This window comes from Osmia lignaria, chromosome 6 (genome assembly GCF_051020975.1).
Source record: "Osmia lignaria lignaria isolate PbOS001 chromosome 6, iyOsmLign1, whole genome shotgun sequence".
NCBI lineage: Eukaryota > Metazoa > Arthropoda > Insecta > Hymenoptera > Megachilidae > Osmia > Osmia lignaria.
In genome coordinates, this window is record NC_135037.1 from 6822986 (window position 1) to 6835783 (window position 12798).

Below are 12798 nucleotides of genomic sequence, written 5' to 3' on the forward strand. Positions count from 1 at the left end.
TATCGTCACGTGGACAGCTGGTCGATCGATGATCGAAGGTCGCCGATGGGGCAGGACAGGCCGCGTGGCGGCCGACTCAGCCACCCCGGCGACTACATATGCTATAAGCAAGTCTCCTTTTGATCGACCGCGTTCACGACCACCGATGCCTGGGTGGGCAGCTCCTTCTGGACGGGCACACCTGTCGGCACCTCTTCGAGTATTGGTCAAAGGGTCGTGGTCCTCGAGACGACCGCGGAGGGTGGCGGCGGTGGTGGTGGCGGCGATATCACCACGTCTGGCTCACCAGCCAGGTCGCAGTCGAATCTCCAGAGAATACTCTCAGGGTGGTCACCTCCTGAACATCGAACAAAATCAATAACAATATTTTTCATTGTCTACCAGTTTTGAAAAGAAAGCTGAAACAGACGACGAAAATTAGCCCCCTTAATAATTTTGTTCATTTTTCGAAGGTTCACTTTTACCTTGACCCAAGGCGATGCTTGAAGAACCCCGTCTCTGCCTCGGTGGGGGTGGTTGGTGCTTGTGCGTATGACTGTGACTGTGACTGTGTAAATGTGAGTGGCAGTGTGTGTGACGTGTGTGCGTGGGCGTGGCTTTGCACGGTGGCGGTTGCTGTTGTTGCTGTTGCTGTTGCTGTTGCTGCTGCTGCTGCTGCTGCTGAGGATGAAGACGAGGATGAGGCCTGTGCTAGGTGTTCCCGCCACGGCCCGCTCCCACTTGATCGAAGCTCAATGATTTCTTCATCTCCGTCATCGACAACGCACCACCCTCCTGCTGATAGAATGAAGCGCAGGTGTTAGCTATATCGGGGCAGTTATCGGTGAATAAACCTTCGGCTAGTATCTGATGTGGCTGCGAGCGGAGTTATTAAAAAGTTGTCCAAAAGGAGGGAGGAAGCCGGTGAATGCGATGGGGGAGGAGGATTCGTTAAAAGTTGTCGAAACTTTTTAAAAGCTCGTAAAGGAGTTATCGTCCGCTCGCGTGGCTCAACCTATCGAATTCGCGTCTACTTTATTACCCTTATGTCCGATACTTGCCTCACTGGGAAAAATCTTGAAAAGTCATTCGTATTTGAAGAATTTTGTAAATCTACCCCCTTCGAGTCATTCTTGTATTCAACAATTTTATATTGACTCCGGGGTACACCGATTCATATTTTCCATCGAATACCAGGAATTCGTTTCCGTGGGAGGAGATCGATGTATGGGACGAAAAGGAGGAGCATTATCGGCGTGCTACCGAGAAATTTGAAATGCTGCAATAAATATTCCGCGTCGATTGTATGACGTCGGCAAGCAGCATACCGAAGCACTGATTAAAGTATCGAAAGAGGAAGCGAGCAGAATTCGAGACGAGCACGAATATCCCTCCCTCTCGTTTCACCCCCTTTTTGTTCCCAACAAAGTAAGTAGACGCGAACACCAGAAATCCAATTCAAACGTAGTTATGGGGGATGAACTCGTCGATGAAACTCGATTGTGTCGCTATCTTAACTGAGTTCGAGTTGTAATTAAACTCGGACGAATAGATCAGCGAAAAGGGATAAATTGGGAAGCTGGTGTAACTCTAGAAATTCAATTCGAGGTTGCTTCACATATTTTTACAAATTAATACTATTAATACGACATTTTAATCAAAAATTAATATATTAATTTCGTGGTGTAACAGATGGAAAGTTTTAATTGGAAAATGAAAGCGAATTATAAACGAATCGTACCACATTTCGTCCGCGTTTCATTGCAACGTTTAATTCGATTAACGTAGCCGAAAATTTTCGTTTATTTTTCAATTATTTCGATTATATGAAATTTCTGCAGCCTTTGAAGATATTAATTAACTCCAATCTCGATGACGTACGGTAAATATTTTTTTTTCTCCCCCACGAAATATGTGGCGTGAAGTCGATCGACCAAGCGATCGATAACGGCAATTAATAGAAGCGAAATCGAGGGAACGTTGGCTAACGAGCCTCGAAATTCCATTTTAATCTGTTTCCCTTTTACAAGGGGTGATATCGCGAGGCGAGAGGAATATTGATGAGATTTAAACTGGCGGAAGTATCGGGGCGAACTGAAAACTGCTTCTTCCGCAGTCCTGGCCGTGGCTGCCGAAGAACCGATAGTTGGATAGACGGAAACGGGCATCGAAAATGTGTGACGTAGCCTGGAAAAATCACTTCCGCCCACGATCCGGAGCACCACTCACGCGAGTGTTCGAGGACGATGAAACGTTTCCAATCTTGTTTAACGAACACTCTATTCTCTCGCATATCGGACTGATATTTGCTGAACTGTAACCATTCAATAGACATAGAATGAAATTTTACGAGCTACTTAATGCCACGATATCGTAACGCGATATCCAAATAGGACCGAATATATTTCCGTACTCTATCGTATGGAATAGAGTGAACTGCTTTGAAATTGCGACGAGAATAAGAAAATGGGGTTGAAAATTAGGGGTGTGCGGGTAGCCGGGGCCGGATCGGATGGAACGGCGAAATTCAATTTTGGTCCCGAATTTTTGGATAGCAGCACACCGTTACTGAAAATTCACTAAACAGAGGTTGACAATTACTTATTCCCTCGGTAAATTGTTAATTATCAAGGAGAAATACTTGATTTTGTTCAATCTCAAGGGAAATATTTGATATTTTATTTCTGAAATTTCAAACCCTCCGAGTGCTTACTACACAGTAAAGCAATTTTCGTAAAACAGTTCGTTCTAATGCGAAGATAGATTCCAGCGTGGCAAGTAACGAACCTAACCCAAGGCACGTGTGATCATTACTGTAATCGTTCAACAGCAATTCCAGGCATGCAATCAAGTATATACGCACACGGACATACACAAGTACTTATACGATACTTCATACAAATTATAGTGTATTTCACGTTTGCGATCGTTTCGCTAGAAGCAAGATAAATGGACCGTGCCAAAATGCATAACACACAATACAGATCAGATATCTTTGTACGAATAAAATAATGTTGATTAACGTTAAACCGTACGGTATCACGATATACAACAGAGAGACATGTAAAAACGAGACACAAAGAGTACGAAAAGACAATCAAGGGACAATTTTTTCGCAAGCACTCCTATTTTGCAATACTCCCTTTCAGCCATGGTTCTCGTCTCGTTGATGAAAGAATATATGTACATATATACTGGGGCTCCATGGAGACTGTGCATCGATCACGTTAATCGAATCCTCGAAAATTATTCCCGATCATCACGGATCGTTCGTGAATAGCCTGGCACGGCAGATGTGTTGATCGAGTACTGTTCGAATATCATTCACGTCGAGGATCGAATCGGCCGTGAAAACAGACACAGCTCCGCGATCGATCGATGGCTTCTCTTTTCAGCACTTCGCGTGTCATTCGTTTCGTAACTTTCGATCCTTTTCGATCGACGTACACCTGACAGTTGATATAACGATAAATCAACAAACTCGGCGTGCAAACACGTCGAATTGTTTGTATTCCGACGCGATTGGATGAAACGTGAAATTGGATTGCAGACGTTTCGCTGCCTGTTGCACAGTTTTTTCCGATCGCATCTTCGGGCGTTTCGCTATGAAACGTTGGAAAAATATTTATTTCCAAGGGTTTATAAATCGATCTGAATCGAAATTTTGATATTTGACTCCTTTTGGTGAAAAATTAGGAAACCTAATTGAATTGAAATTCGATGAACGCGAACTGAAAATTGATTTGATGGAGGGAGGGTGTAAAGAGAGGCCATCGAAGGTGATCGCGAGCCCGTCGTGAGGGACAAGACTTACACCATTTAACCGTGGTATCTCGATGCTTGGTATGTAGGTGGTCTCTTCGTGGCCGGTCGAACAATATCGCGTCCTTCTTCTGCTGGCACGTGGACTGCAACGACCGCAGGGAACCGCGGCATCGGAATTGCGCGTTTTCGCGGCTGGTCTCTGCCTGGAGCCGCAGCGCACGGCAAACCGCAATTCCGAGGCCATCTCGGCGCATAGCGACTGCAAAGTCGACCGGAAGACGACGTCGTTCACGTGGACAGGGACCGTCAGAGCAGGCACAACAATACCAACAAATGATACAGAAGACGATCGCACCACCAGCTCGATAGTCATGCAATTTCTCTCGCGAGCAAGGCCGTGCAATTGTTTGATGAATTTTCTACTGAATAAGGAAACGCGTTATGATAATGAAAACCAGTTTTAAACTAATTATTACTTTGACTGTCACGTCACCCATGAATTTCTATAAAAATTCATTATACATATTATTAGGAATTTTTGGACTTAATTTAATTAAATAAATTAATTAAAATTTCACAAATTAAAATAATATAGATAAGATTTGTGAAAAAAAAGTAATATTTCATGGAATTTTCAACGGCCTCAGCGTGACAATCAAAGTGTTAAAAGAGGATGAATGATGAGGAATGAAAAAGGGGGAAGAAAATGGGATGTGTTAGATATTGTTGATGAAGATTTTGTAGCTGTATATTACTTTTTTAAAAGTTTCCTATAAGCCATGTTTTATGAAAGCTGTTAGATTTATGAGCACACTTGAAGAGTTATCGATAACATGTCATTAGAATTTTACGATTTGCTACTCAAATCGAGACGTATCTACTGAAAATTGGGAAATTTGTAAACGTTATATCTTGAAAACTAATTAAAATCGAGTGTATACATTAAAGCTTAATGAATTCGTCTTGAGAAGCACTATCGCATGATCTGAAAAAAAATATATGGTTCCATTTAAAAAACAAAACTTGACCACCATATCTCCTAAACTAATAATGCAAAATATTTTTCACTTCGATTAAAACATAGTTCCCATTTTACCGTGAAATTTCCATATCATCAATTTTTTGTATCATTAATAGTTACGGAATAACGGCTCTGTCACACTTGGGCTGGGACACCCTGTATACTATGTAAAAGTGTTATGATAATTGAGAAAGTATGATAAAATTAAAAAAAAAATATTAGCTTCTAATTATCATGGAAGAGAAGGAGAGTACTGTCTGATCAGTAGAACAGGTCTACGCATAGTCAGACGCACCATAATATATTGACTATCGTTGCACTGACTATTTTCTCAACTGTGTTATAATTTAATAAATAATAAAAGAAGAAGAACAAAGCGTAATAATGAGTAAATTCGAGCCAGGATGAAATAAAAATCGTTTGCCAACAAATTACTTTTACCTTCAAGGTTTTTAAACTCTTATTTCACGATACTTGAACAAATCTCGCAACAAATCTAGCTACTAGGGAAACATTTTCCCGTTCGTGTAGCTACAAAATAAAAGGGAGGAACATCCTTTAAGAGTGCTCGACACGGCATGCAGCTGACACCTCGAGCAGACCAAGAATCTCCCGTATCGTTTGGAAGTGTCAAGGAGAAATAGGAAGGAAAATAGGAAAGAATGAAGGTGCACGGCCTTGCACGCCATAAGAGAGAAAGTACACTCATGCAGCACGTACACGCGAAGCACGAAATCGTAGGAAATTATCTAGAACGGCGGCGGTTCTGTTCACTTACCCGATCCGATTGGGTGTTCCTCTTCGAGTTCCAGCAGAACTCGAGGATCGCAACGAGGATCGCTAACGCCAGGCCGCATAGAAGCACGACAAAGACACCACCTGGAACGAGAAAACCGGAAGCTCATTATTTTACCGCCTCCGGCTGTCTCTGCTTCTTTTCTGATGTCAAGCTCTATCCCGCTTCACGGTTAATGTAACTGCCACCAAGGACCTGAATCTGTCTCACTATCTATCACCCTCTGACCCCTCTCCTCCTTTTTTTTCCCCTCCTATACCCACCCCACCTTTCTATTTATCTATTTATCTATCCACCTGTCTACCTTCCCCTTCGTCCATGCAAACCTGTCGTTATTCACACTTGCGTCTTCTCGCGCCCGTCAGTCTTTGTCGCTCCATTTCTCGATCCCCTCGTTTCCTTTTCACCTTGCGCCACCTTTTTTTCCTTTCAGTTGAAAGTTCGCCAGAAGAAAGGGTCGAGGAGAGAAATTTGTATAATGTAGCCTCGAAGATCGCGAGTATTTTATTATCGATGATAAATTTTTTTATTAAAATTAACGACGATTCTCGTGATTTATGAACGAACGTGCAACGCTTCGTTATTCCATCTGGCGTTCCGTAAAGTTGCTTGTTGGAAAAATGAGCATAGTAGCGAAAGGAGTTTCGTTGAAGTTACGGGGGTATTTATTTTCCAGGACGATCATTTCGTTCGGTTTGCTCGCCTACCGTCTACCACGCGTCGTCTCGATACCCCGGATCTGGCAAAGTTTCATCGTGAAACTTTCGTCTCTAAGCAAATTATGAAGTCAGCCTGTGTCAAGCCATCCGTTCAATGTTATTTTGCAAGTTTTTCTTCATATCGGCAAGTTTTGTATTATTTTTAACACGTAGGTACTTCAATGGAGGGTTCTTTTATTTTAATGTTCCATTGAAATTTTCTATAAAATTAATGATACTCGAGCTTCATACTAGATTTTCAGGATTCATACGAGCCGGAAGGGAATTCTCATTTTCTGGATGAAATAAGATCCACGAAGTTTCACTTGAATGCTCGCAAACATCAACTTTTCGAATCGTTATATGCCCGAGCTCTCATTGCCGTCTGCTTACTCTTCAGTCATCCAACTTCTGGTTTAATTGTAACTGGGGGTATCAGCGTTTTCGTCGAGTAACGTTGTTAATTCTGGACCGACAATTACAAACTTTACGAACCATTTTTAATATTCGATTCTGAAAACTTTCTACGCGAAACGCGTTTTAATTTTATTCTTCGTGTTTGTCAGGAGCGAAAGGAAGATGGAAGCGATTTGCATAACTGCACCAACGTTGTGATTTAAACGACGTTTTCACCGGAAGCAGCAAAGTTTCTCGCATGGGCGCCAGTTCCATTTCCTTCTCTCTTTCCCCGTTGTCTCGGTTAATTTCGCGACGATGCGAGAAAGTGCAGCCCATTTCGCGTTTCACAAGCGAGAACTTTGCAATTTCTCACCTACAAAGTCCAGAATGCCATCGAGCCTCGACCTAGAAGTCGATTTTTCCTGACCCTTGACACAGAATATCTCATTTTTTCGTGAAACGAAAAATGGATTTTACAAATTGTACAACGTAGCTTTTCACGAAATGTTAGATTAATCCTTGAAAAACTTTACTCACTTTGACCCATAATTAGAACATCATATGTTTCATTATTAAATTCTTTCTACCGAGCATAATTTATTTTCTTAATTGGATCAGTAATATTAATTTCTTATTAATATTATTCTGATTATGAAACTTCTGTGACATGTGAAATGAAATCGTGATATTTGAATTTAGTATGTGATTATTCGTGACATGAGCTTCTGTCATTCGAATTGTCTTATCTCTCGGGATGTTCAGAATTATAATGGAATTATATTGGATTGGACTTCTAGTTTGGTTGACATGGCATTTCGTATATTAAAGGCTTGTGGAGGTTTAATATAATATAACATTTTCAAATACTTTTAATAAAATTGAGGAAAATATTACGTAGAAAGCTCTAAAATATTTTGAGGCAATGAAAATGTTTCCCAGTACCGTTTAAACATATTAGCCTTCTATGTATGGTTTGTTACGCAATTCTACAGCCAATTGAAATCCATCCACAGTTCATTATGTAACCCAACATGCTACTCGGAAGCCGATAAATTAAGTTAGTTACACAGTGGGCGAGGTACAGCTACACTCGAACGTACTTAATGACTTCGTTGTCTTTGTTTCATGACTGTTCTGTTGATTAAACTGATTGTTCCTCTTGATTACTTGATGTGCATTAATTATGGCAACTGATACTCGTATTAACATAGTTCGATTATTTCGACGGACTTTTTCCAAATTTTTTGTACACCCCAATTCATTTCCTCATTAACCATTGACTAATTAACTAAATTACTTTAAAGTAGGAATCCTTATTATGCACTTAATTGCAAGCTAATTAATTAAACTGAAAAATTTTTGTTTCTCACTGCACCTGTTATTCTAACTAATTTCCACCCCTTACACAAAGCACCTCCCCATAATTTATTTTTTTCTCTGCTTTTGTAAAGAATTTCAAGCAAAAGAAGCCACGAAAGTGCTAATACTTTCCAATAAAAATTTCAACCCTTCTTGGGCAACATCAGATAAAGTTCCGTCGGTTTTCAGCCCCGGCGATAAATTATAGCCCAGTTTCTCAGGACCACTGCCTTCTCTTTTTCAGCCAACCCTTGCTGGGGGAGAAAAAAAAAAGTTTCAATTCTCGCTAGCTCACCGATATTTTCGACGCCCAACGCGTTAGCTTTACTCTCCTTGCTCTTCTCGTCCCGGTTGCACACGTCCCCGGTGTTCTTCCACCACTTATCGTACAGGATCTGTATCACCCCCTTCTCTTGTAGCTCCAGAATCGCCAGAGATATTTTATCCCTCCAGGGTGAACCTGCATATAAAACGGCTTCGTTAAGTCGGTCAACGATCCGGCGATTTTCCTTTGAACGAAGCCGAGATTGCTCTTTCTTTCTTTACCGAGAAAAAAGAAAGGCGGCCACCAAATAAATTTTTCACTCTTTCAAACTTTTCTTACAGACGCACCAGTTTGTAAATTGTAATCCAGGTATTTCGACGAAAGTTTCGAATCTTTCAAGGGTTAATTACGATACGGCGCGCGAAGTAATGAATTAAGAAAACGCGGATAATTTGGAGAAATTGAAAAATTTCGAGGTAAGCTTTCAAGGGTAACCAGCCTGGCAATCACTTGGATGAACTTCCGCCACGTTTTCGACGAAACCGAGCGAGTGGCTTAACCGATTTTCAAGCGTAGACTGTTTGCAGTTGCTAATTAACACTTTATGTAAGGGTTGCGGAAAGAGCTGGGGAGAAAGTGAAGGTAGAAGGAAAGAGCGTTTGCGTCTAGGCTCTGTTAATGAATTCGTCAGAGTTACCTGATAAGATTAAATCTTAAAAAATTTTCCGAATTTCATCAATGCCGTTAAATTCTTATTATAATTTATCAAAATTTCGACCTTTTTACCTTTTGGCGTAGCGATCCCGTATCCTTTGCTATCCAACAGACCACCGATTTGCGTGAGATTGCAGTCTCGTTGCACCGCATAATCGAGCATGGTAGACTCCATCAGAAATGCGTAGTCACCCTCTAATACTCTTTTCACCCCGTCCTCGTAGCTCTTCACGAACACCGAGGGTGATTTCGACTCCATGAACCTCCACATCTTCTGGTATATACCGATCTTCGAATCCTGCTCGTTAAACGAAATATTTGTTGAATGAAAATTGAACGAAATTAAAATTAGAATAAGGTACGGTATAATTGAATTTATAGACGCGTCGACCAACGTGTTCATAAAGTATTAATTCCCCTGCCATTGATTTCCTTCATTCCGCGATACGTTTTGAATTTATCCAGGAAATAATCAGTAATTCATTGAATATATTGCAAAAGAATATTTTTGTTGAGGAAAAAAATTCTTTCTGTCTGGGAAAAGGATTTCCTGTGATAACGCATGATACGTTCATTGTGAAATACTATTCCAATAACGCGATATTAATACCAATGTAACAGTAATACACTGCTGAAACGAACATTGAAATTTAATAACGATAAGAGTTTGCCTACAGAGGACTGTCGGAAATTGAACAAGGGGGTTTTCACGTTTTCTATGTATGAACGTTATGAAAATCGGCTTGCACGTTTCACCGGCATAATTAGTCAAATTTGTTGCAGGACCGATTGCAACCGGTAGTTTATGGTTTTAATATTCCGGATGAGCCGCGGATACATAGTCGCATGGCGCTCGTTGAAATATTCGAAAGGCGTGCAGGGAATATTCAGTAAAATTTCACCCTCTGCTTTGGCGAAATATAAAACGTCAACGAGGTTGAAACATTAACCGTATTAAACAAATTCTTCCCTCTTTATATTTACATATTATCGTGAAAATTTTCTTTAGCTTTACTTCGTAATTATTCGTGAAATTTGCATGTGCCAACAGGAGGAGTCACCTTTGAATTATCTAAATCTTCAGGGAAACTTCTTCAACCATCTGTTTTAAGAAAGCAGAGAGTTTCTAACTTCTTATTCCACGTAACTCCGCTTATATTTCGACCATTTCTTGAAACCAACTTCCCACGAGTAGAAGACTCTCGTCCTATACCCGACAACTCTCGTTATTTACCAACTTTGTTTCAACAGAATGTAACCAGTTCTGGTTGACTCTTGTAATTCATCTTCTAAGAATGGCCTCTCAAAATTACATTCGATCGGTATTTGCCAAAAGTATAATATAATACTGTTTCAACGTAAATGAATAAACTGTTGAAAATTACTCACTCTGAAAAAGGTCATCGTACTGCCACCCTCCAAAGTGCCGTAAGCGATTTCGGTTTGCTCAGCAAGATCGGCCGCGTTTTCGATCGGCGTTATCATCCTCTCCACTGTTAAGAAAGCCGCTAAATTCGCCGTGTAAGAGGAGATGATGATCAGGGTGAAGAACCACCAGATTCCGCCCACGATTCTCGTGCTAGTTGCCTGATAACGATCAATACTCTCTTCAATTAACTAGAACCGATATATATATATATATATATTTCGCAAGCAATTCCTTTCTGTGACATCGTTAACTCGAGTGATAATTCGAATAATTTTGAAATACAGCGGGGAATCACGGATCAAGAGGTAACGAAAGGAGCATAGAAGGTACACACTCATTCGAGCAGAGGATGTTTGCTGGGCAATCAGCTTTCTCATAAATGTTGCTTCGATTCCGCATCTTCCGTGCCGGAAGCCCATAAAGAGCTTCGACGATCAATTGAAACCACGTCGGTGAAGCATCGAGGCCGAGAGACGATTTAAGACCCCCCGGGGGCTCCGTGTCTCGGCTACATTCCACTAGACGGATCGAAGAATGCAATATGCGGTCTCGTTGATGCGACTTCAGCCCGCTAATGGCATATTTCGATCCATTAACGGGTCGGTGAGAGCCGATCGTCGAACCGATTACCGACTGACGACTATATTTCTGAATAATTTCTTCGAATCTCTGTCATGTTCAGCAAAGGGACTGGTCGTTTAAGGAAAAGGATCATTAATTACAAGAATTCGTATAAAGGATGTTCTATGAGAAAAATTTTAAGGATTTCTGATTGATTCGACAGTCTTTGACATTCTTTGACTTGAACGTTCAATAACACTTATCACTTCTCTTTTTATTGAATTTCATTCTTTAATTTATTTTTTCATTTATTTTCGTTCATTTTCAGTCTTTTATCACATTATTATATTGTGATAAAATATGGCGTGTAATTAGTAATATGCGTTGATAATTTTTATTTGATTATAATTAAGATGTACATGTTCACCTGACGCATATGTGCATCCATAGTAGTCAAAGGGTTAAAATACTTAAAATTCAATTGAAAACTTCAGAAATTAAATTCGATCATCTAAAATGAAAGTTACGTATTTTCTCCCAAATTTCAAACGAAATCTTTTCATCATTTCTAGTCAAATATTCTTTATCAAATAAGAGCATTTTGCAATTGTAGATAAGACGCACGTGTGGATGAACTGTTGGAAAAATAGTGTCAACCGTGTCAGAAAAGGAATTGCTTCGCGAACACTTTTCCACTCCAGCTGTTATTTATTCATATCGCGGTAAATGGTTCCTTCGCGAGGAAATCACTTGCCGCGTGTTCCATCGGGATCTGAGGTGGAGGTATAATGAGGTTCGAGGAGCATTTTCGCGAAATTCGTACACTCTCGTACACTCCTTTGTGCTGGAAAGATCGCAAGTCCGCTCGTCCAAGCTTTCACAAGTGATACGCCGAAGATCCTCGTGAGATTCACTGAGAATCTTCGGATTTGGTGTGAAAGTAGGTATAGTATTGAGTAGAATTGGCTTCCTTAGGGAAAATGGGGAAAATAGACCAATAATTATTTTTTTTAAAAATCCTAATTTTGGAGATACTAATATTAAGATTTAATTTTAATTTAATGTTGTATCAAAGATACAGGATCTCCTTCTTTTAAAGTGGCATTTTCCCTAGTGAAGGCTAGGTACCCGTAAAGTTCGCAACGACAACCCCGCATGTACATATACATGCCACCAGAGCCGGCTAGCACCATATGCTGTACAGGTGTTAACTTTGTACCGTTAGAAAGAGCTTTCTCACCTTCGGCAAAATATTATCGCAGCTGGCAGCGCGTGAAATTCTAAACTTTAGAGGAGAAGGATTAAATAAATTGCGATGGTATTTAATTAAGGAACGTTTCTAATTGATACATTCTGAAGCGATGGATTAGGTTCGGTGTAAGCTACGCGATGAACAAACTGCGAATTAGTATAGAAAATTGATAGGCGTAAACATTCGTAGTTTAATAACAAAAGTGCTAATTTTCTATAGAAGATGAATTTATTGATCTATAGCAGCTTTTCGACACAGTTCATTTCCTGTAAGTTACTGAGGGGTCGTAAACTGCACATTTGAATGATCGAAGTAATTACCACACGGGAAGTTGAAACATTGATTGGCACAATAGAAATAGCCGTGTATAGAATGATACACATAATTATACGGATTATTAACGCGTTGATTGCGTTTAAAAACATAGATAGTTGATTTTCAAATTTCAGCTTTAATACTAGTAATATTATATTTTTCTTTTCTTTATTTTGTATTATCAAAGCCTTTCAGCGTTATTATTCTCGTCTCTCAAAGGAAGCACTGATGTGTAAAATCAGTGT

The 12798-nt window shown here is 40.2% G+C and overlaps 1 protein-coding gene across 1 annotated transcript in view; it reads right to left on the reverse strand.

Annotated features, from left to right (window-relative positions):
* Nucleotides 1-213: 213 nt before the first annotated feature.
* LOC117601447 (glutamate receptor ionotropic, kainate 2) overlaps nt 214-12798 on the reverse strand; it is a 97402-nt gene continuing 84817 nt past the window's right edge. Inside the window, exons 13-19 of the mRNA XM_034318168.2 lie at nt 10386-10583; nt 9069-9294; nt 8313-8477; nt 5544-5644; nt 3796-4003; nt 465-777; nt 214-337 (exon numbers count right to left, since the gene is read on the reverse strand). Coding sequence (XP_034174059.1) covers nt 331-337; nt 465-777; nt 3796-4003; nt 5544-5644; nt 8313-8477; nt 9069-9294; nt 10386-10583 — 1218 coding nt within the window. The 3' untranslated portion in view covers nt 214-330. The remainder of the gene's footprint in view (nt 338-464; nt 778-3795; nt 4004-5543; nt 5645-8312; nt 8478-9068; nt 9295-10385; nt 10584-12798) is intronic.